This window comes from Nicrophorus vespilloides, unplaced genomic scaffold (genome assembly GCF_001412225.1).
Source record: "Nicrophorus vespilloides isolate i.1.1-1 unplaced genomic scaffold, Nicve_v1.0, whole genome shotgun sequence".
Classification (NCBI taxonomy): Eukaryota; Metazoa; Arthropoda; class Insecta; order Coleoptera; family Silphidae; genus Nicrophorus; species Nicrophorus vespilloides.
Window position 1 is genome coordinate 55,233 of NW_017099355.1, and position 22,040 is coordinate 77,272.

Here is a 22,040-nt window from a genome sequence, read left to right on the forward strand (position 1 = left end):
ACTAATGAAAATGTTTTAAGTAATCAAATATTAATGGAGTTGCCTTTTTTTGATATGTTGTAATATAAATCATATTTTATTTGAGAATAATTATATTGTACTTTATATTATAGATAATATGTATTTTAATGTATAAAATATTAATAAACAAAATATATTAACAATTTTGATTTTTTTTGTAAGAACATTTGTTAAATTTCAAGATAATTGCTTTTCCAAATATGTAAAATGATACGCTATTTATTTGTAAGTAAGGATTGCCATATTCTCTGTAAAGAAAATATGCTTTATCAATAATAAAATACACAGATTAGTCGATATTTCATACATTTATTTAACATCTATAAAATTAAGACATTGTTATATGAACGATGATTTGATAATGGTTATAATAAATAACTTTAAGCAATAAGATATACACTGAATTTTAGTTAAAGAGTAAATTCATGATAATTGACTATTAATTCAAGATTTGATTTATTTCCATTTAAATTTATTAATTAACGAACATCATTCATATATTTGGGACGATGATTGTTTCGTAAGTATATTTTTTTCAAGGAAATTAATATAGGTACTTTGGCTAGATGTAGGTCCTAAAGGTATTCTACAATGTCGCATTTAATGGAGATGTTCGGGCACGATCTACCGAAGGAGTAGTCAATGTTGTGCTGGCTCTTATTGCGCTCAGTTAAAAGTTTTTGAAAAATCGGTAGGATTTCGCGGTCAAGCAATTCGCTTTCCGAAGTAGCATTATAAATATCGCCTCTCTGTTTAGCCTTCGTCTTTGCTGAAGGCCTTAAAGTTGCTGAATTTACGTTGGGTGTGGACTGGAAGTGCGCCAGTTTATTTGCATGCTGATTGCAAATGGTTTCAGTTTGCTCCTTCTTAGGACTCTTTTGTCCTCTTCCACTTTTCCTCTCCGATACAGATCGGTGCATTATGGATTCGTCTTCATCCGTGGAAATGGAAACGCGCGATGATCTTTTCGAACATCTAAAATAAAAAAAAACATAGTTTATTAAAATATTATGTGTTTGCCGTAATAATTCGAGTATTGTCCTCTGATTTAAACCTGTGTTGGTTCCCTGTATCCCATAACTCGGACTTGGCTACAACGTGAGTTCCATGGTCCGGTTTCCTTTTGGGTGTGCGTTGTTGCGGTTGTGGTTGTCCAGGAACGCTAACTCTTCTCTTTGCGCAATCTTCCTGTTCGTTTTTCAAGCTGCAGCGACGCGGTGGTACGGCTTCTGGTTTGCTGGCTCTTCTATTCTCACAAGTCTGGTAATTAGCAACGACTTCGTCAAGCGTTTGAACTTTTCTCAAGGCTTCTTTCTTCACTTCGATTGTTGGCTCTGTAACTTTTCCATTTTGTACTACAGACGGTGCTGCTACTTCTGATTTAGGCGATTCCACAATGGGTTTCTTTTTTTGACTTTCCTGATGATGAAAGGATTGGAACTGATCTTGAGAGCTCAAACTGCACAGGGAAGTAATGTCACTAGTTTCGGTGGCCGATGGCGCTTCCTTTCTTAAAAGCGGTACTGATAATTTGTTCGTCTCGGTGATGGAATCGGTACGCGTGTCCAGGATTTCTTTGGCCTCATTGCCCAACCTTCTGATGAGCACTTGAAGCTCACTTTCCCTATCAAGCAAGGTTTTGCGATATCTAGAGTTATTTGCTTTGACCTCTTTCATCCTGGACTCCATCTCCGATGCGTTCGAATCCCTTCTGGTCTTCGAGCCCATCGGCCGCAACGTCGCCCTGATCCTTTTGTCGATCGACCCGCCAGGATTCCTCTTGAGTTCCACCATCTTCGGCACGAATACCAGCCACAATGTAGCCGTCGTGCAGAACATCACGAAGACTCCAATTATAAGGAACATGGCATCTTGGTGATCGACAAGAACTAGAGCGACGGCCGCGCCGCATATGCACATGATGGCCACATTATACACGGATAACCCGACATGTCTGCTATCGTTCAAAGCCGGAATCGAAACGTGCCTCGTCTCCCACGCTAGAAAAGCCCCAAAGATCTATTTCAAACTAGATAACATAATTCTGCTCCAGGAAAATACAAAAAGACCTCACCATCAGTAACCCTTTGTAAGCGTAAATACATCCAACGAAGATCGTCATTCGCTCCGAAGCACAGTATTCGTTTTCCGGAATTATTATTATGTCTTCGCTCGATGGATGAGGCTTTTGCAATTTAAATAAATTAAATTAATATTATAGGAATTTTCTTTAAATTTTACTCTTGATAAATGTATAAAATACTTTCAAAAAATATTTGGAAACTTAATTTCCTATATTATTTTAATTCTATATTGTTTACTTTAAATCAAGGGAATAACATAGAAAAGTTGAGTAATGTTTTATATACATTACCAAATAAATTTGACTAAAATCTCGAGAATATTGTACATGTAGATAAAAAAAACGAGCTTACGTAAGGTTCTAATTGTTTAGTCTCCCTGTAGAAAGGGTCAGCAACCTGCCAAGTGGTCATAATGACAAAATCGAGGACCAACAGAATACCAACAATCATGAACAACTGATAATCCTTGATAACTTTTTTATTTAGTTTGACGTCGGTGAAAATCGAATGAACTCTCCAGGTCTTACTGAACATAGCACCAAAAGCTAAAGAGAAGCCGGCCATCAGTGTCCAAGCTCTAGCAGTACAAATGTAGGGAAAAGCATCTGTAGGCAGAAACTGTTATAAGCATTTTGATATTAAAAATCGGTATGGATATTACCGACACTGGAGAGGCCTGAGTCAAGACCTAAGAAAACGATGCTCGTGTACGTCAGCATACAGCCAATTATAATGAGATTATTCAACTGCGGACTAGACATCTTGATGTACCTCTGGTTCCTGTATTTGATGTTGAACGCCAAAAAAACCGATGCCATTATGATGCCACAGACGGCCAGAGAAGCTAATATTGCATAAACTGTTTTGTTTACTCTCGTGTGTTCGATGATCAACAGAGTCCTGTCTTTCGGTGGTTGCTTTCCGAGCCATTTCATAGGAGCCCCGAGAGTTAGATCTAGGTGCTGAGTGGCCGCGCTATACTCTCCAACTTTGACTTCCAAACCTTGTTGGAACTGCTTCAAGAGAATGCTGGCCTTTCTCTCATTATCGTAGAACCTAACTGGTCCTGTAACACCTTCAAAACTGGTGTTGTGCAACGCGTCCAGAAACAATCTCTCCCAAAGCGGATCTCTGTACTTGAAATCTATTACCGTCTGATTGCGCCTCAAGTACCTAACCTTATGAGCGACGTTTTGTATGGCTAATGCCACTGCCCAAATTCCATCGTAGGTATATCCGTGAAAACGGGAATATTCACGACCACGTCTTGAATCATACTCGGTTAAATACTCATCAGCTGTCTGCAAAGAAATAAATGTTATCATACAAGTATATAAGTACTTTTACTAAACGTACTATTCCGGATATCGTTATTTCTCCGCTAGTGCTCAACGGCAACAAATCCGTTAAAATCGTCTGTTCCAGAGCTGATTGCAATTCTTCAGTTGTGCAATTCGAGTCCGGCTCAACTTTCGTCCACCAATCGGATGAATAAGTTCCCATTATCACCCATTGGTACCTCCTGCCGTACATCTCTAGTTTGTATGCTTCGCAGAAGATTAAACGAGCGTAATGTTCATTGAAATTACCCAAAATCACGCGGATATCTTTCTCTTTAAGCTTAACTAATGCAGATATGACTTCGTTGGTGAAACTCTGAGTCTCGACAACGGTGTAGCCCAGTGTATCCAGCTCAGCTACTAATCTGTAAAATGGCAATCAATTCTGCTCAAGACCTATAGTACGTATAGGTAACAATGTCAGAAAGGACGGAATAATATAATAAATATATTAAAGCAACCTCATAAATATTTTTAAAACTCCTTACAATCTTTATTTTTAAAAGTATTAATTTTAAAATAAATATTATTTATATTAGCAAAAGATATAAACAGATCAATATTAATATAAGAAATATGTATCATATACAGATCTGACGGGTAGCGTATGCGAAGTGTGCGAGACAAATAAAAATAAGCGTTCAAAATGTCTCAAAAATACAAATTTAAATTTAAAAAAACACATTCTACATTAATGGTGGTGACGTTATTTAGCAGTAACTGCGTTGAGAAAGATAACTGAATTTCTCGTAATTGTAAGAGTCTTTCAAGAAATATATTTGGTAAGCCATAGTTCTTGCAACAAATGCGATTTTTATTTTGAGATAGATAAACGAACCTGTGTCCGTTTACACAAAACTAATATTTAAAACCAAATTTTATACTACATTAAATGTTAGGATAAAATGGAGAACCGTGAAGATATAATAAGATATATAAATCATTATAAAAAACATTAAGTAACAAAGAAAATAACAACGAAATGGAAAAAGAACTTGATGTTGTGTTGTAAAATTACTGATGTTAGTACACCTAAGATGGTTTGGAAGTGATTTATAATTACAATTTTTCCCAAATTCAATGATTATATTGATAATTCTATAGACTTTACCTGTTTTAATTGCTAAATATGAGATAACCTTTTCTTAATTAAAATTTAACTGTGATCAAACATGAAAAATTCCATGGTTTGACAAATAATTCAAATAAAAACGAGATTACACTGTCAACATTAATATTGACTAACAACAAGAGCAATTTTCACAAAAGAAAGCCATATAAGTGGCTTTCTTTTGTGAAAAAGATATTTTCATATAAATAAAATGTATAATGTTAATGTAATTGAACTTTTTTGGAAAGACGCCAAACATTTTTCGCACACTCAAAAAAACACGGGCCTGATATTTAAATAATTTTTTTTAGACAAGAGAATTGTATTTCGTTATAAGAAAAAAAAAACTGTAATATTTACATACAACAGAACCTTTAGTTATTGTCTGCATAAAAGCTTGTTAAACTTCAAATCATCTTTAATTTCCTATCAAGAATATATATTTCAAAACTTTAAAATTTGAAAGTATTCCAAAAGTAGCAAGTCCACATTTCAGAATATCCAAGTACATCCAATAACATCAAAATAATTTGTGAATTTTGCATTGATGATTTGTATCTTTCATGTATTCATGTATTATTTATATTTTTTTAATTGTTTTAGTTATATTATTACAAAAATCGTTTATTACAAAACAAATTTTAATAAAAATTTACCATTGGTATATAGTTTAATTAATATAAAAGGAATGCGTATTTTTTTAAAATTTAGTTTTCGAGTTTATTGCTAAATATAGTTTTATAATTGTATTGAAAAGATTTTCGAAGGTTCTTGATAAGTTGAAAATATACAGATAATTCTATAGGCATGCTAATTTGACTTACCTGTTATGTGCCAAAGAGTATCGTGGTTCATTTTGGTAAATGGTGCCGACTCTAGTCCAATTAAATTCCTTTAAGAGCGACAGCCGCGGTGGATTAAAGGCGTTCTCGCTAGGCACGATCCGGAAGAAATTGGGAAAGTTGTCTTTTGTGAACATGGGATGCGTGTCCGCATAACTCAGTTGCGTGAGGTGCCAATGTTTGGAGGCCTTGGCGATAGGATCTGTCACATGAGTGCAAGCGGCCCCAAAGAGCATCAGCTTGTTAGGACCACTATGCATCATATCGAAGAAAGCCTTGACCCCGACTGCCGCATTGCACTTGAAACAAAATAAATAATTGCTTAAGTTCCATTATAAGCGTGCTTACAAAGCTCACCATAGTATCATTCCACCACATGTGTAGCCTGTAGTTCCTCAGGATCGAGGAGTGTTCATTCACATGATCCAAAGCCAATTTTACACTGGGCATAACGCCTCTACCTGAAAACAAAACTTTTCAATACATCGAGAAGAATGCAGTCGAAGAGTCAACCTGTCTCGGAGTTCTCGACACCTTTTCCGAAAGGGAAAAACCCCGCGATGTAGACATCGTGTCTGCGGGCATCTGTGTTAGGTTTCTGCAGTACACAACACCGAAGAAGTAGCGTAAACACTAATAGATTGAAGACACCCATCTTTGGAACAGCCAGTCGACTACCGTTTATTGTTACAAACAATTATTAGCTAGATTCATCCTTTGCGCCAATTTGATCTGAACGGAAGGGCTTTATTGATCTCGGTCGTCGTCGCGCGCTCACCTTCGTCCAGGGATCTGAATGGAAAAGCGCATGTCTTGCAGCTCCCAAGGAAACAAAACGAAATTACTAAATTATTTATAGATATAAGCTTTTATCAATATTTTTAACAAAGTCAATGTTATATGTGAAACAATAACAAAACATTACTAAGGACTATATGATTACCTTACCATGATTTATTTAAAGTTATTGTATTGAATAATAATTAAATTTGCAGTATAATTTATAATTCTCACTAGTAATCAAAACTAACATATATTTGGACGTACAGTAAAACACATCCGTGGTAATTCGAGAACGTTAAAGCACAGTTAATACAAAGATCGATCTTATTAGCTTTCATACATTTTTAATCATTTTAAAAGGTAACTTTAATTGTTTTATTGTTTTCCTTATAAAATTATTTTGTCTTTATTTAACTTGATTTACTAAACGGCAGATTTGCAGAAACAAATTGAAACCCGGATAATCGGCGTTTTACTGTATTTCAAAAAAACTATTACGTGAGAGCACAATGTTTCCAACATGCTTATCGACTAGTGAACAAATTTACCCGAATGCACTCATATATTATCGCAGTCTAATATTTATGACGATAAAGATTAAAGAATATAATAAACATTTCAATACAACGTAACAACATAACAAACAAACGCTGCAATTTTAAATCAGTAACATTTAATAGTAATGGAACTAATCTAATCTAGATTTTACATTGAATATAGCATATTGAAGTTTCTATATTTATATCAGAAAATATTAACAAAAGCAGAGCAGATATAAAATGAGGAATATTTTGTTATTAAAGGCAAATACAAAATACCTTTATTTCTAAGTTTTTACTACAGCAGTTAATAGCGAATCTTAGTCGAAAATTTCGTATTGGTGAATTTGTTACGCCCCTCCTATAACTATATGACTTCTAAGTTAATTGATCAATATTATATATAGAATTATTTGAGAAGGATTAACTAACAACACTATATATGAAATATGTTTGGTTTCCACTATTAATGTGATTAATTTGAATGAAATGGCGTGAATAGTACGGTCAATAGGCAAATATGCATATATACGATAAATTATAATTAACTATTAACAAAAGTTGTTTTTTTTTTAAAGAGATGTATATCATTTATTTATTGATATAAATGCAGGCGACCATACAAAAGTTGTTAATTATTATTATAATTTGGTACATTTAGTTTTAAAACAATTTATGTTTGTTCACCTGCTTCGATCAGCAGTTTAAACTGACACTAGAAGTGTCGGAAAATAGAGTTTTTTCTGGGGTTTGTATCGACGTCTTATAAATTCTTGTAGAATCGCCCATTGCGAGTGTTGGTTTTTGCTAATAAAAAGTAGGAATGGATTCGGAAATGATGTTGTCGACTCAGGGCGGTGATTTTTCCGTTTTCGGCAAAAAGAGAAGGCGCTGTATAGGAGGCGCGCGCGCAAACGTCGACTTCTACGCGAAAAGTCTACCGCCAATTTGTATTCCCCAAACGGTGGAAGAGGTAAGTTAGAGGTTGAGTTTTTTTCTCTTTTTCGGTTTTCGGAGTTGGAAATTTCTTGCAGTTGCAGCCGATTTACCTCCAGAAAATCATCTACAAGCCTTCCCACAGCAGATCAGAGATCGGTAAGTATTTATAGACATTTTTTAAAAGTGTGTGTAAAGAGCAACTTTTTTTCTTAACCTTAACTGTAGTGCGACGACAGGATCGGTCCAGGCATTGTAAACAAAAGAACGATGCTTTTTGTGCCAAGTTCCGCTCGCAATTACTACTAGGCAATATTAAGTCTGCACAGAAGGTAATAGGTAGGAAGTTGAGTCGAGTCATTGAATCCATAAATAGTGGGATGAATTCGACACATCTTCCCCTCACCCCAGCAGCCTCCATACACACCCAGATCAAACTACAGAATGACAAGGATGATGATATTCCCATTATGCCACTGCTTCCAAAATCAAAGTGGATCTACGAGACACCTGATAAACAAAGAATCAGGAAGATGGATGAACTTAATTTCACACATAGCACTGGTGGCTTAGAACCAGCTGTGATCCAAGACAGCAAAAGGGTGAAGACTATTTATACCCTTAAGGAAAACATTCCACAAAATATTGCAATTAACATAGAACCGGGACAGATGGTGCCAATCAATTTGCCTTTCCTTCAACCAGTGGTGATTGTTCCAAAAAATAATATTCTAAACAAGTCTCTCAAAGAGATAAGTAACAATCAATTCCTCAGCAGCACTGAAGAAACAATAGACTTAAATAACTCTTCTTCAGAGAACAAGCGCAAACGACGCAGAGAAGAGGTAAATTCATTATATATTATAAACTGTATACATATTTCATTTTTGTGTATGTTCAGGATTTGACTTGGTATGAACAGCGTATGAAGACTTTGGCCACTTGCAGGCCTGTGAAAGTTATGGATAGAATGGACAGGAGGCAGTTTCTGCAAAGGAAGAGTTTAAGTTTTCAAGAGGACTCTGTTAATACTAGTTCTACACTCAAGCCCAGATTTAGATCTTTGGAGGCATTAAATGAATGCTCCTTGATTGATGATGATGAGCAGATGTATGATTCCACCCCAACTCCAACTGTTGAAGATTCACCTGGCATGAACATGCTCTACAATAAATTTAACAAACTAGTGGCTGCTCCAATATACATGCCTATAAAAGATTTTGATTGATTTCAAATTGATCAAAAGGGATGTAAAAATAATATATATATATATACATTTATAATTGCTAGTCTACCAAATATAAAATAAATATATATATCTACGTTTATATATATATATATATAAATATATAGTTGCAAAGAAATGTTGACTGATATTTGTTAAATATTTAGATATAGAGAGCAAACAAAAAAATATTTCCAATATTTGTTCGTTTATTATTAATTTTTTTGTCATAGAAGATATATGTAAAGTGATAAATGTTACTTGAAGAATAATTATTTGATATATATATATATAGAGAGAGATAGATAAAGAAACAGAAATATATTTATAATTATTACTGAATTTAAATTTATTGTGTTCATTATTTTATTCATTAAACCTTGTACAAAACCCCATCAAACGATTCATGTGGATACATTTATTAAATGTGAATTGGAATACGATAATAAGAATCTAATATATATATATATATGGACACTAAAAATGTCAAAATTAATATATAAAAAATGGGTACTTAGATATATTTTGTACATAAAGATCACACAATTAAATCCAGAATATGTTTTTTTTCAAGTGCTCTCTCGTATATTGTTTTTTTTTGTTATGGCGGTGGGAAACTCAATTTTAAAAGAATTTCTTTTCATATAAATAAACATAAATTAATTTAAATATTCATTAAGTCTGGTAATTTCTAATTATTGCGTTTAATTGAAATGACAAATAATAGATTTCCTTTAAACTAGCAATAACAATATATTAGTACTATTTTTAAAGAGAATAGTAGGGCTTGTGGAATTATATCGTCATTATTATATAATATGTTAAAATGAAACTAGTTTGTGATTAATTGATTTATAATTTTAATAATATGCGCTATTAAATATACAATAAAACATTGATTAAACATAATATTTTGTAAATTGCTTCATTGGAACTTGTATTTTATTCGTGTGTCTGGGGTGCTTTCTGCGTTTCCCCATCACCTTGTTCTCTAGTCATATTTTGAATGCCCTCCGAAATTTCATTGACGGCCCCATCTTCGAGCACCGGCACCTCCTCTGGTTTCGGGGCTCTATCTGCGTCGCTATTAACTAAATGGGTTGCAACTAAAGGACTTTGAAGATTTGCCTTTCGAGTTTTCTCTCCTTTACGCCAGAGCGTGATCTCTTGCTGCTTAAAGTATCGGCGATCCTCTGTGTCCATCAAAACGAGATTTAAAAAGTATTTAACGCTGAATTTCTTATTAATGTCTCTCATAGTGGGCGTTAGTTCGTAACCAGCCAGAAATACGCGAATGGGTATACTCTCGCCGCGAACCGGGGCGCCATCCATTATTTCATATTTGGCAATTGTATCATTTTCATGATATATATTTTGGCCGGAGCCAGTAGTTTCACGTTTAATAATCGCGATTTCCATATGTTTTATTTTGATCCTCACCAGGAGGAAGTAGATCTTTCCAATTATTACGTCTTTTAAATGGTATTTGGATTTGTTATACTCAAACTCAATGTGAAGGCAATCCTCAATGCCAACCTCCATTTTGATTGAGTTATTGATATCAGGGTAACTGCTTAAAGTGTGCACAGCAATATCCAATTCCTTGTATATATCTTGTAAGCGCCTCACAACTGTAACTTTCAGGAAGTAACGCAATTTTACATTAACACCAGTATATACTTCATAAGGCTTTTCCACACAACTAAATTCAAATGGATATGAAGTATTGGCAATCATTTCTCCTGGTCTGGCCAATTCCTTAACAAGACTTGTAAATTCATGATGATTACCCCTATCATAAAACAACTCAATCTGTCCAATGAACTCAATTTTAATACCTTGGTGTTCTAATTTGGAGCCAGCTTTCTTTAGACTTATATTAACTTTTCCAGATACAGTCTCCCCATCATAATACAATAGCAGTCTCTCCTTCTTATTATCCTCCATCTTCACCTCTGCAGTCTTCCTGCTCTCTTGCCCATCGAGATAAATATCAATCTCTGCAGATTGACCAAATCCAAAGAAACTCTACAATAGTACATATATGTTATACCATTAATGTATTGAGTAAATAATAATAGTACTCACCATTTTCTGTTTAATAACTTAAATTAATTAGTGTTAATAAATTAGAAACATGCTAAAACTGTGATAACAACAAATAGGTGTCAAAAGTGACAGTCACTGTCAAACGCGTACAAGTGATGGGAGTTCACTTTTTGTGTATTACAATTTAGTTGTTTTCTTAGTATAATAGACCTATATATACACTTGGTACTTTAAAATTAGTTTATAAAGACAAATTTTTAATAAAATAATAATAGATATGAGAATTACTATTCATGTTTTTTTTTTATTTTTCTTCAGTTTTTGACAAGGGCGCTGTCAATGTCAAATATGACGTTTAAATAGAAATATATTTTCACTGACTTCCAGTGATAAGAGTACCAAAGAGTACTTGCTTAGTATTTTTACTATCGATCAAGGGAAAATGGAGTTAGCAACGATGATTAAACATGGAATATTTTGTGGAGGAAGGTAATTTCACAACAACCACCACCGAAGTTCCTGTTCAAATCAGTTCGGATTTAAATTTCTTGATTATACCACTGGTTGTAATTGTTATTGTGATGATTCTTTCCGCCTGCGTAAGTGGATGCCGCATAGTTTTATTTCATAGAGAATGTTATGCTACAAAATTTTAGGTGTATCTAATGGCGAAAAGAAGAAGAATGTATCTACTGCAAGAAAATATCATGTCACTGTATGATTTTGATCATAATGAAGAATGGGATAGTATAGACAGTTACGATCATCCCAGTTATAATTCGATGGCTCATACTACTACCGTATAAACGAATGTAATTGTTATTGAAAAGTTATATAAACATACAATTCTGTAAATAAACACGTTGACGTCCATTTAAATTGCCGCCATTGGTTCGGCCGTCAGAGGGCCAGAAATTGGCGCTGTCACAGAACTGTCAGTTTGCAAGTGAGTGTATTTTTACACACTCAATGTATGTGTAATTAATGGCCGCCATGGAAATGTGGTTCAAGTGTTTTAGGGTCGGAGGGCTAGCAATAAATAGAGACCTCGTGTTTTAGTGATCGGTTTGTAAGGGATTCGGGGGGGCCGAGTGATTAGGAGGGCCCCGAAACATGTGCTCTCTTGATTAGTATCCGAAGTGCGCGGTGCCCCCCCTTCTCTTTCCTCGCTGTCCCTCGCGTTAGGCCACCCTCAGGAAGAAGAAAAGTCCCTGTTTTCGAAAAGTGGATTTTCTTTTCCTGCTTCTAGGGAAAAGGAAAATGGCACCTTCGCCTGAAAATGACAGCACACCGAAAGCACCTGACAAAAGTGGTGGTAGCGGCAGCGAACCAAAATTAATGAAAGCAGAGACGTTATCAGTACCGAAGACCTCTTCATCGACATCTTCAAGAAACAAAAGACGCGGTGAAACTACAAAAGTCGTTGCCAAAGTGAGTGCACTTTCAGTTCTGCAACATAGTTTTTTTTTCCTCGTTTTCTTAGTTTATTTATTCAAATATAGATATATTCATGTATATGTATATTTTGTTATTAAAACAATCGATAGTTTATACGTTCAAGTTTTTACGCGCATAATTTGTTATTGAAAATGGCCGCTTTTGCATATTATGACGTCCAGTAAGTCTTCGCGATTTTGTTTTTATTATTATAACATAACCATCAAATATTCAAAAACCCGTGAACGGTACCCATGACCTCTCCAATCGAAACCGAATCGTTATGCTTAAAAATATGTCACCTAATTGAACTATGACAATAACAACGACAAAAAAGATACTTGTGATACATTAGTGGGGATACGCGTAGCGGTTTTTTATTCTGCACGAATTTCTCTAATCTTATTTCAGTTCACAGCAAATAATTGACAATCGCTTTCAACGTTGGCAGTAGTGACAGCGCTCTCAGTTCGCTAGTTCTGTGGAAATTACGTGAAATACTACGATTCACTTCAAATACTATTTCTCAAAATTTCCCTGTAGAACCACATGAATGTGTGTCGCCAGTGCTAAACATCGATTGTGCTTCTTATGATCAAGTATACTTTTCTTGTGCATAAGTAATTTTAATCATAAGCCACAAAATCACGTGGGATCAAGGATGATGTGATTTTTTTTTTTAATAATAATAATCAAATACGCCTTTCGATTTGTGAAGCAAAAAATATTTATATTTAGTGTGTATATATTTGTGTACCTACATTCTTGTACATTCTAATTGGATACTTTCAGACTGATTCTGTGACTACATTGGATGATCGGCAGTTGAAATCACTCTTGGAAGAGGCTATAAATTATAAGACTCCCCGAGATAGGGTGGGTAAAAGTGAACTTTTTCAGGTGAGATTTTTGTGTTTGATATTTGCTTCACCCATTGCATCATTTAAATAACTTATTAACTATAGCCTTATACATTTACATGTAGAGGTTAACATCAATTACACAGCATATTTTTTTTAAAGCAAGTTCTCCCATAAACATTATGCATTTATGTTTATATTCATTATTTATTTATAATTGGGAATTGCTATTTTTGCTTTTTGTTGAAATTTCATGCCCTGCGTTTTCACACTTTATGAATAATATTTTGAATTGTTATTGTTTTGCTTGTCATTGTTTTTTTATATTATCACAATATCTGCAATAGTTTCATTTTTAAATATCATTCCAAGCAAGTAGTATTTCTTTTTTATTATATTTATATTAATTTCTTTATTAATTTAGCCAAGTCATTGTTATGTTGTTGTATGTTATGTAAATTATATTCATTCAGATAGCATGTATATTTAATTTAATACATGTGAACATACTCTATTTCTTTACAGGACTTTATATCAATTAGAATAGGTAGTAAGACTTGATAAAATAAAGAAAGAAAAAAAAGATTGAAAAGTAAGTTTTTTTTATTGCCATAAATATATGCATATAAAGAAAAGAGAAATACATTTAATTATACTGATAAGAATATGAATGGGGATAATCTAGTATAACGGTTTACAAATATTGTGATTGTAGTACAATTAGATTAGAAAAGTAAAAGTTATGTAAATAGTGAGATTAGTGAAACACCTGTCATAAACTACGTCTATTTTGAGACATAGTGGCACCTAAACTTTGACAAATTTGGTCTAGTGAAGATCAATAATATCTACTGTATGAAGTATAATTTCATTGCATTGAAAGTATTTGTTTAATTATAAAACTAGTAAAAAGATGTGTGTAAGAAAAGAAAAAGTTACTGAAAATAATAAACCTGCTTTTCAGTTGTATTATTAGTTTGTTTTTGGTTTGTGAATAATATTTTATATTTTCTTCTGTTTAGATACTATTATCGGATGCGGAAGACGAACTAAGAAAGTCAACTGCTCAAAGTGCCTCGGGTTCAGAGAATGCTAGATATTATAGCACTACAGCAAACCAGAGGAATCAAAGGAATAAAAAAAACAAGTCGAATTCGATCTCGGAGAACTGCACGGCAGGCGGTAGTTTGAATAATCTTGCTAAGGAAGAACTCTATCAGAAAAACCTGCAAAAGTATAAGAAGACTGTATCAGCTCGGCAGAAGGAGGGCGGTTCGCTTCCATCGAACGTAAACGCTGGCGCGCGAACCTGCGATAAACAGTTCTTGGAAGAATTGCAAACGAGGAAGTCTACAAGAAAGATTCAAGAAGAATACACCATTATCGACATGGAATCGACTTGTTTGTTGGAAAATGACTCGCTTGGACAGGACTACGATAGCTGTGCTCCCGCGGAAGTACCAGACGCCGCTCCCCAATCGAAGTCACGTCGAAGAGTTGAAATTTACACCAGTAGAGCCTCCTTGCAGATTAATAATGTCGATGAAGCAGTCAGTTTCCCCGCTATCGAGAAAAAGGGCATGGTACCAGCCAACGCCGAGGAAAGCTTCAAAGTTCTTCAGCAAGATAAGGGACAGCCTTATACTCTAGTGCCAATAAATTCTAAATGGTCCCAAAAAAATGAGGAAAAAAAGGTCGATGAAAACGGAAACGCTCTAAACCAACAAACATCTGCACTTTCTGCTACAGATGGCGTAAAGAAGCGAAGTAAAAAGGTTGGCAAGAAAGCAGAGGACATCCGAAAAGCTGAAGAGGTAATAATCAAACAAATAAAATGTATTTTTTTTTAATATTGTAATTACAGGTCGAAGGTCATCGAGGTGATATTATACACAACATCGATATGTTAGTGGAGTACATCTCTGGTACCGATGAAAAATCAAAATGTGCTAGTACTAATGTAATGAAAAGCAAGATCAATAAAAGCGGTGTTCAACAGCAGCAGAGCAGCAAGCCTCAGCGAAATACTAGAACCGGAAAGGTTTCTACAGTCAAAGAAGTTCCAACCATTAAGAAGAGTACTTCAATGGAGGAAATTTCTATTACCAAACTTGATGACTTTACGAGTAAGGAAGTTTCAGCAACTACTGAAAGCAAGATTCCATTGAGACCTACCAAAAGCAATGCTGAGAAACCACGAGATAGGAAGTCGTGGGGCACCAGTTTAGAGGTAACTTTTCGTCTGATTTAATTCAACAATCCTATAATATTTGCAATTGTCCATCTATAAAGCACAAAATGAATTAAAAGAAAGAACTTATTTTTTTACTGTCTTTTTTGCAGTACTTCAATTTACTATATTGAAAGCTTAAAATTTTATTCAATATTAAATTTTATGAATTATAATTTTTGTGTATTCTTTTGTGTGAAACAAACAAAATAGTCGATGAATATTGTGGATTTATATATATATTTTTCTTTACAGTTATATCAGAATACATCGGTGGAAAATTTGGAAAGTGCCGATTTTACCTTCGTCACGAGTAAGAAGAAGAAAGGCAAGAAGCAACGACGGAATTCACTTGGGAGCAGGAAACAGGTCCTGGGGGAAGGGCGCTCGGAGTTCCATAGGGGTGCACCGGGCGTCAGCCCACACCGCAAAGCGGCGTGCTCCGTGCCACACAGCGAGAAGTCAAATGACGATTCATCATCGGACGTCGATTCTGTTCATTCGCTGCCTGTCGATGGGGAGGAGCTTCCCTTAAATATGCCAGTATCATACGCTGATATAGCAAAGTGCGCCGAAAGGAGCGGAACTAAAATGTGTAATAGTAACAATAAAACGAAAGTGGAAGTGGACAAGAAACCGGAGGCGGCAGCAGTGTGTGTCGCGGCAGAAGCAGTCTGCAATTCAGTGCCGCCAGTTAAAGAAGTGGTAGTGATTTCGGATGATTTCCCTTCGTTGCAGAATTGGCCAGAGATCCGTGCGAATAAATTGGTTACACCAGTACCGCCAGTTGTCGCTAATTGTTGGCCAATAAATAATAACAGCGGTATGCACAGTAACAATAGTAAAGTAAATGCAGTCAGCATTATGGACAATGGAAATATGAATAATAAGATAAATAAAAGTGTAAATAAACCACCGCCAAAGAAGAAGACCGAGGATCAGCAAACGAGTCCAACGTCATTGCAACATCCACATACTCAACACCATCAACAACCACAGATTCCTCAACAGCAGCATCATAATCACCCACCTCATCATCATCTGCAACACCATCTTCACCAAAAACAGCATCACCAGCAGCAACAACAACAACATAATGCTATTTTCTTATCTAATAAGGTAAATCATTAAAGTGTAATTTCAAAATAGAAATAATAGTCATTAGTGATACTTTTATTGGTAACTAAAGTTATATAGATTAGATAATGATAATTTGAACTGAATAACAATAGATGTTATTTCTATTGAAATAAATAATCAGAAAAAGGAATGAGTGATTATTTTATCATTCATATGAGGCTTATACATGATTTTTTTTTATTTAAGATGATCACTATGAAGATGATTGATATGCCTTTGGATATTCCTGACGTGCAATCGATCGAGAAAATGCAATTGAAAAATCTGCAACAGAAGAAATCCTGCGATGAAGCTGCAGCTGCTTCCGTCGAGCCTATGGAAAAGAGGCCAGCTGTTGTCATCCTTAGTGGTGGTGACAAAAAACAAGTGTCTGATATTACCTTTGGCTTTGACATCAACGAGCAACTATTGACTTCATCTGGTGAAGCAGACGACGTTTGCTCCGACTTCGTTAGCCGTTTCTACTTACCCGAAAGTACTCCCAAAATAGGACACGTTGATAAATTGGTGCATTATATTGGTTCAGGTAAGATATCAGTTATATAAGAACAGGCAACAACTGCACTGTTAAATAAAATTAAATCCTGTTAAAACATCAACTAACTATTCTTTCTTATTTGCAGAATGGGAAGACGTTTTAGTTCAACTAAATAGTGGTAAAGTAAAATATTATGCTGAGACTTACAGTGAGTTAATCTAATTAATATAAATAATATATACACATATGTATGTGTATATATATATATATATATGGAATCGAAACTGAAAACTAGTCAAACAAATTAGTGGAGTGTTAAAATATAAAGTAAAATGCTAATAAAAAATAAACAAAAAATGTGCCGTGCTAACATTATATATATATATAGTATATGAAATATAAAAAAGTGTATTATAAATATTAATGGATGTACAGAAAACGAACAGCAATTACTAAGCTACGTATAATATATATATATATATATATACAAGAAAAAAACTGAAAAAATATTTACATTTAAATGACAGAAAGTGTGGTGTTTAAAATATATCTCTTAATGGATGGATACTGAGGAAACGAACTCGGAGAAGAAAGTGTATCAAGAATGTGTGTGGATGTATTTTTTCATCGACTATTCACTTTTTAAACCTTTATTTATAATTTTAAAGTTGTACCTCCCTGTCAGGATCAACCAATAATTATTATCTCACTAATAATGGATTTATTGACAGATCCACGAAAATTTCAAAGTTTAATTTACATTTAGTCAACGCAAAGTAAATCGTAAAGTCGTGTGACTAATTTTTAAATTATCTTTCAAATTTTGACACGTCATCTGTCAATAAATGACTTGTTTATTATTTGTAATTTCTATCTTTTACTGTTTTCGATTTGTTTTTCTTTGTCTCAAATGAACAATCAAAAAAAAATAACTATTAAAAAATAAATATATATATAATATGTATAAATTCAAGAAAAAACAACAAATATATTGTGAAACTGCTGTAATTTATTTCTGAAGCGAATGTTATACACAATTCATTTAGCGAAATCTATTCGTATAGAATAGGTCAAACTATAAGAAGAGGAAAGAGAACACGATGGAGAAGAATGTGCGTGTGTTGCATACCTGCTGCTGCTTTTGTTTTATTTTGCGAGTGTGAATATATTAATTATACAAAAAAAAAATGCGCTTACAATATTGTAAAATCAGGAAAAAAATATTTTATTTATATTTTCAGTTTTGTTTTCTTTTGTTCTCTTTTTGTTTTGGGGTCAGGATTACGTTTGTTCACGAGTTTATAATTGCAAAAAAAAAATACAAATAATAACAATATTATAAATTATACAATATTTAATAAAAAAAAAACATGTATGTGAGATCGAGAGAGTGAGAGAATGAATTTCTTTTTTATATATATATATAAAAAATAGATATATATAAATGTACACTTATATATGTTACAGATTCATTTGATAAACAATATTGTTACTTAAAAAAAATACAAACAATGCAAAAAAAAAAGGTTTATTTTTTTTGTAGTTTTTAAGCCCTTTTACCTTTATATATCCTATATTTGTAAAACCTTTATTTTTGGAGCGGACATATAACATTTGTATCATATTTTATTAAAGATCGTATCATAATAAGGAGAAAGGTTCAATAATTAACAACCCATCGCTAACTGTAATCAATTGGAACATTCAACATTTTGTATCCTCAAATTATTATTGCTCTTCAAAGGTTTCTGCCAAAGTCTAATATTGTTTAACAATACAAAAGATAAAGTTATTGGAATTGGTTTGTAATATATATTATGTATATCTCCAAGAAACAAGCAATTGGGCGATGACTATCAAAAGTGTGCTTTAATCTACAAATATCTTTAATTGTGACTGACTAACTGAAATTCTATAAGACCAGCATCCAAAATGCCCATCAATCCCATTTACGTACTAATCATCCAATGCAACAGATATGCATCATCCAATTGAACTGAAAATTAATTTATCAAATAGATTATTAACAATTTTGTACAGGTGATACATTATTTCAAGAAAATAAAATCAGCAGGTCTTCTTTAGTCAATGATTATATAAACAAAATGTTCCTTATAATATGTATGTTTGGTTCTCATAAAATGTTCAAATATTACGTTTAAATATATTTATTTTACATTTGTTTTATTAAACAAAATATTACCTTAAAATTACAAAATGAACAATATTAAATGTTTGTTCTTATTTTAGTTTAGATTTTGCTTCTTGCGCTCTCTTCACCTGCATCTCTTTTTGCTTTTGCAGATTTTTATTAAAATTCTCAGCCTCAATTTCAGCAGATTTCGGGTCGATCTCTTCGCCTTCCGAGTCAGAGCTACTAAGATCTCCTGCCTTCCTCAAATAAATCTCCGCCAAATCTATTCCTGGACTTGATTCGTTTACCAAACTCGATTGCGGCACATCGGCTTTCTTCTCCTCTCGGGCTTTCGCCAACTCGACTTTAAAATCAGTTTCATACTCTATTTTAGCTTCTTCGACTAACTTATATAAATCATCTAGTCCTTGTCCAGTGGTTGCACTGACACCACACACTTTTAGATTATTATAAAACTCGTCTAGAGTTAACGCCATTGAACGAGTCAAATTGCTAATATATGCTTCATCATTTTCTAAAGCTTCATGAAAAACTTCAAAATCTTTCATCCAATCCATAGCATAGCTGTGATCAACAATATCCACTTTGTTCATAACAACAATGAAAGGTAAACGTGTTTTATAAAGTATAGAACAGGCACATAACATATTTGACATAAAAGTAACAGGGGAAGCGCTTCTAACAGTGTCAATAACATAAAGTACTACTGTTGGAAAACTAGATGCTAGTGTCTCTGTTATTATTGTTCCAGACACACTCCAAGTGAATACTTCCATTTGGCCTGGAGTATCAATCAAGCATATATCATGTTTGCAATTTTCTATATATTTCAAGACATCAGGAAATTTTGTAGCAAATAGATTAAGGGAAGTTACTATTGCACCATTTGGTCCTAGTTTATATTGTTTCATGACTTCTTTATAATTTATTGTTTCTCTAATATCTGTAACAATATATGTTAATTATTAGTTAAATTTAAAAATGCAAAATAATAAATGTTACCTATTGCAGCAGTATATGGCGATTGAATGCAGGCAGGGTCCAAATTTACAGCATATTGATAAGGATTCATATCCATTAATTTCGTAATAAGCGAAGTTTTACCTGAACCAGCCATACCTAAGACTATTAGGCATGTTGGAACTTTTTTTACTTCACTTTCAGACATCTCCATAATTTTCTACACTTTTAGGTTATTTAATGCTGTTAGGAATATGCATATGACGGACTACTCATATGCTGGACCATCAACAGAGGGCGCTGTACAGGACTTGCATCACCAACTGAAGTACCGAAACCGATGAGGAGACTTATGCAGATCCAAGCGACAGATGTGGCCCGCATACCGAGCTAAACACATCTATAGCGCCAGTGGTGACAGCTGTCAAAAAGATGTTTGGACCATTGAATTTTCGCGAATTTCGCAAAGAAAATTTGGAAAATTCACAAGAAACTGGTTGTCCTTTGTGTGATGATCTATTTAATTTGAAAATATGCTTTGATATTTTCTTAAAGCATCTTTTTGAAGTCCACAACCTAGTTATAGAAGATGTACAAAACATATATAACTTGGAGAAGTAAGTTCTGTAATCACATGTTTCCTATTATAATAATTGTTAACTATTGTAGATACTTGAAGTACTGGAAGGACAAATTTAAGACGAATCCCATTGAAAATATAGTCCCATCTATATCAGTAGATATTAATAATAAATATTTTCTGTTGAGCAGTTTGCTTAAAGATGACAAGAAACTGAGACATAGTCTGGAATTGGAAAGGGTTTTATCTGCACAAGAATTTGAGCGCAATGATACTTCTTTCAGTAAGGAGTGCCTATTCTGTAAGTTTTATCATCATGGCTGTCGAGCTGTTTATTTACAACATCTGTCAGAGCAACATAACCTGCAATTGGGTAATCCACAAAACCTAGTGTTTATTGATGAATTGATCACAGAGATTGAAAACAAGTTAAATAATTTGCAATGTATATACTGTGAAAAAATATTCCCAGACAGGCATGTTCTCAAGGAACATATGCGCAAGAAGATCCATAAGAGAGTGAATCGACAAAATGCTTCTTACAATAAATTTTATATTGTAAACTATTTGGAAAATGATCCCACATTAAGAATAGTGAGAGATGATGATGTCACTATTGACAAAGATGAGAATTTAGATTCTGAGTACTCTGATTGGTTGGAGAGTGAGTCTTCCATTAATTGCCTATTTTGTGCAAAGTCAGAATCACAGATGGATCTCTTAATAGCTCATATGCAGTTGGATCATGGATTTAAATTTTTATTAAATTTAAATTTTTATCAGAGAATCAAGCTGGTCAATTATATTCGTAAGAAACTACATGAAAAGTGTTGTCATTTTTGTGACACAGCCTTTAAAACAATATCTGAAGTTTTTAATCATCTGGAAAAGGAAAATCACTGTAAAATTCCTGATATTCAGAAATTTGATCAACCAGAGTAAGAGCTATTTTGATTTTTGTTTAATTGTAATTTATTAATATATTTTATAAAATTGCAGATTCTACTTTCCCACATATGAGAATGATGCATTACTATACTTTATTGAAGATACTTCCACTCTCTGTGGAGGGGAAGAGACAGAAGAAGATATTAAGTAGCCTATTACTTATCAACACAAAGAATAATAAAAGAATATTAATTTATATTTTGTTGCATTTTTACTGAAATAATTTATTACATAAGATTAAGCGCATTATGCAAGCGATGTATATTGACGAGCTGATGCATAATTATATTTTAATTATTTATAAACAAATAGGACCGCCACA

The 22,040-nt window shown here is 33.6% G+C and overlaps 7 protein-coding genes across 7 annotated transcripts; 4 read left to right on the top strand and 3 right to left on the bottom strand.

Moving 5' to 3' along the window:
• Window positions 1-438: 438 nt before the first annotated feature.
• LOC108564389 (gamma-aminobutyric acid type B receptor subunit 2) lies at window positions 439-6,200 on the bottom strand. Its single transcript, XM_017923418.1, has 9 exons — window positions 5,912-6,200; window positions 5,756-5,859; window positions 5,381-5,697; window positions 3,462-3,810; window positions 2,767-3,406; window positions 2,457-2,710; window positions 2,096-2,206; window positions 1,076-2,040; window positions 439-996 (listed from the first exon to the last, which is right to left on the bottom strand). The coding sequence occupies exons 1-9, from the start codon at window positions 6,051-6,053 to the stop codon at window positions 597-599; spliced, it is 3,282 nt and encodes a 1,093-aa protein (XP_017778907.1). The 5' UTR covers window positions 6,054-6,200; the 3' UTR covers window positions 439-596.
• Window positions 6,201-7,449: 1,249 nt separating this feature from the next.
• Window positions 7,450-8,946, top strand: LOC108564373. Its single transcript, XM_017923398.1, has 4 exons — window positions 7,450-7,693; window positions 7,755-7,815; window positions 7,885-8,501; window positions 8,558-8,946. Exons 1-4 carry the CDS (start codon window positions 7,544-7,546, stop codon window positions 8,882-8,884), a joined length of 1,155 nt encoding a protein of 384 aa, XP_017778887.1. The 5' UTR covers window positions 7,450-7,543; the 3' UTR covers window positions 8,885-8,946.
• Window positions 8,947-9,753: 807 nt separating this feature from the next.
• LOC108564382 (vacuolar protein sorting-associated protein 26B-like) lies at window positions 9,754-11,140 on the bottom strand. Its single transcript, XM_017923412.1, has 2 exons — window positions 10,970-11,140; window positions 9,754-10,909 (listed from the first exon to the last, which is right to left on the bottom strand). The coding sequence occupies exons 1-2, from the start codon at window positions 10,970-10,972 to the stop codon at window positions 9,824-9,826; spliced, it is 1,089 nt and encodes a 362-aa protein (XP_017778901.1). The 5' UTR covers window positions 10,973-11,140; the 3' UTR covers window positions 9,754-9,823.
• Window positions 11,141-11,265: 125 nt separating this feature from the next.
• Window positions 11,266-11,789, top strand: LOC108564384. Its single transcript, XM_017923414.1, has 2 exons — window positions 11,266-11,529; window positions 11,587-11,789. Exons 1-2 carry the CDS (start codon window positions 11,398-11,400, stop codon window positions 11,734-11,736), a joined length of 282 nt encoding a protein of 93 aa, XP_017778903.1. The 5' UTR covers window positions 11,266-11,397; the 3' UTR covers window positions 11,737-11,789.
• LOC108564383 lies at window positions 11,787-17,971 on the top strand. Its single transcript, XM_017923413.1, has 8 exons — window positions 11,787-11,876; window positions 11,942-12,361; window positions 13,160-13,267; window positions 14,250-15,041; window positions 15,092-15,457; window positions 15,713-16,576; window positions 16,784-17,123; window positions 17,221-17,971. Exons 2-8 carry the CDS (start codon window positions 12,191-12,193, stop codon window positions 17,295-17,297), a joined length of 2,718 nt encoding a protein of 905 aa, XP_017778902.1. The 5' UTR covers window positions 11,787-11,876; window positions 11,942-12,190; the 3' UTR covers window positions 17,298-17,971.
• A 1,307-nt stretch (window positions 17,972-19,278) lies between these two features.
• Window positions 19,279-20,424, bottom strand: LOC108564393 (GPN-loop GTPase 1). The gene is made up of 2 exons (XM_017923423.1): window positions 20,233-20,424; window positions 19,279-20,173 (listed from the first exon to the last, which is right to left on the bottom strand). The coding sequence occupies exons 1-2, from the start codon at window positions 20,402-20,404 to the stop codon at window positions 19,317-19,319; spliced, it is 1,029 nt and encodes a 342-aa protein (XP_017778912.1). The 5' UTR covers window positions 20,405-20,424; the 3' UTR covers window positions 19,279-19,316.
• A 180-nt stretch (window positions 20,425-20,604) lies between these two features.
• On the top strand, window positions 20,605-21,916 carry LOC108564392 (zinc finger protein 277). The gene is made up of 3 exons (XM_017923422.1): window positions 20,605-20,807; window positions 20,860-21,708; window positions 21,770-21,916. Exons 1-3 carry the CDS (start codon window positions 20,623-20,625, stop codon window positions 21,867-21,869), a joined length of 1,134 nt encoding a protein of 377 aa, XP_017778911.1. The 5' UTR covers window positions 20,605-20,622; the 3' UTR covers window positions 21,870-21,916.
• The last annotated feature ends 124 nt before the right edge of the window (window positions 21,917-22,040 follow it).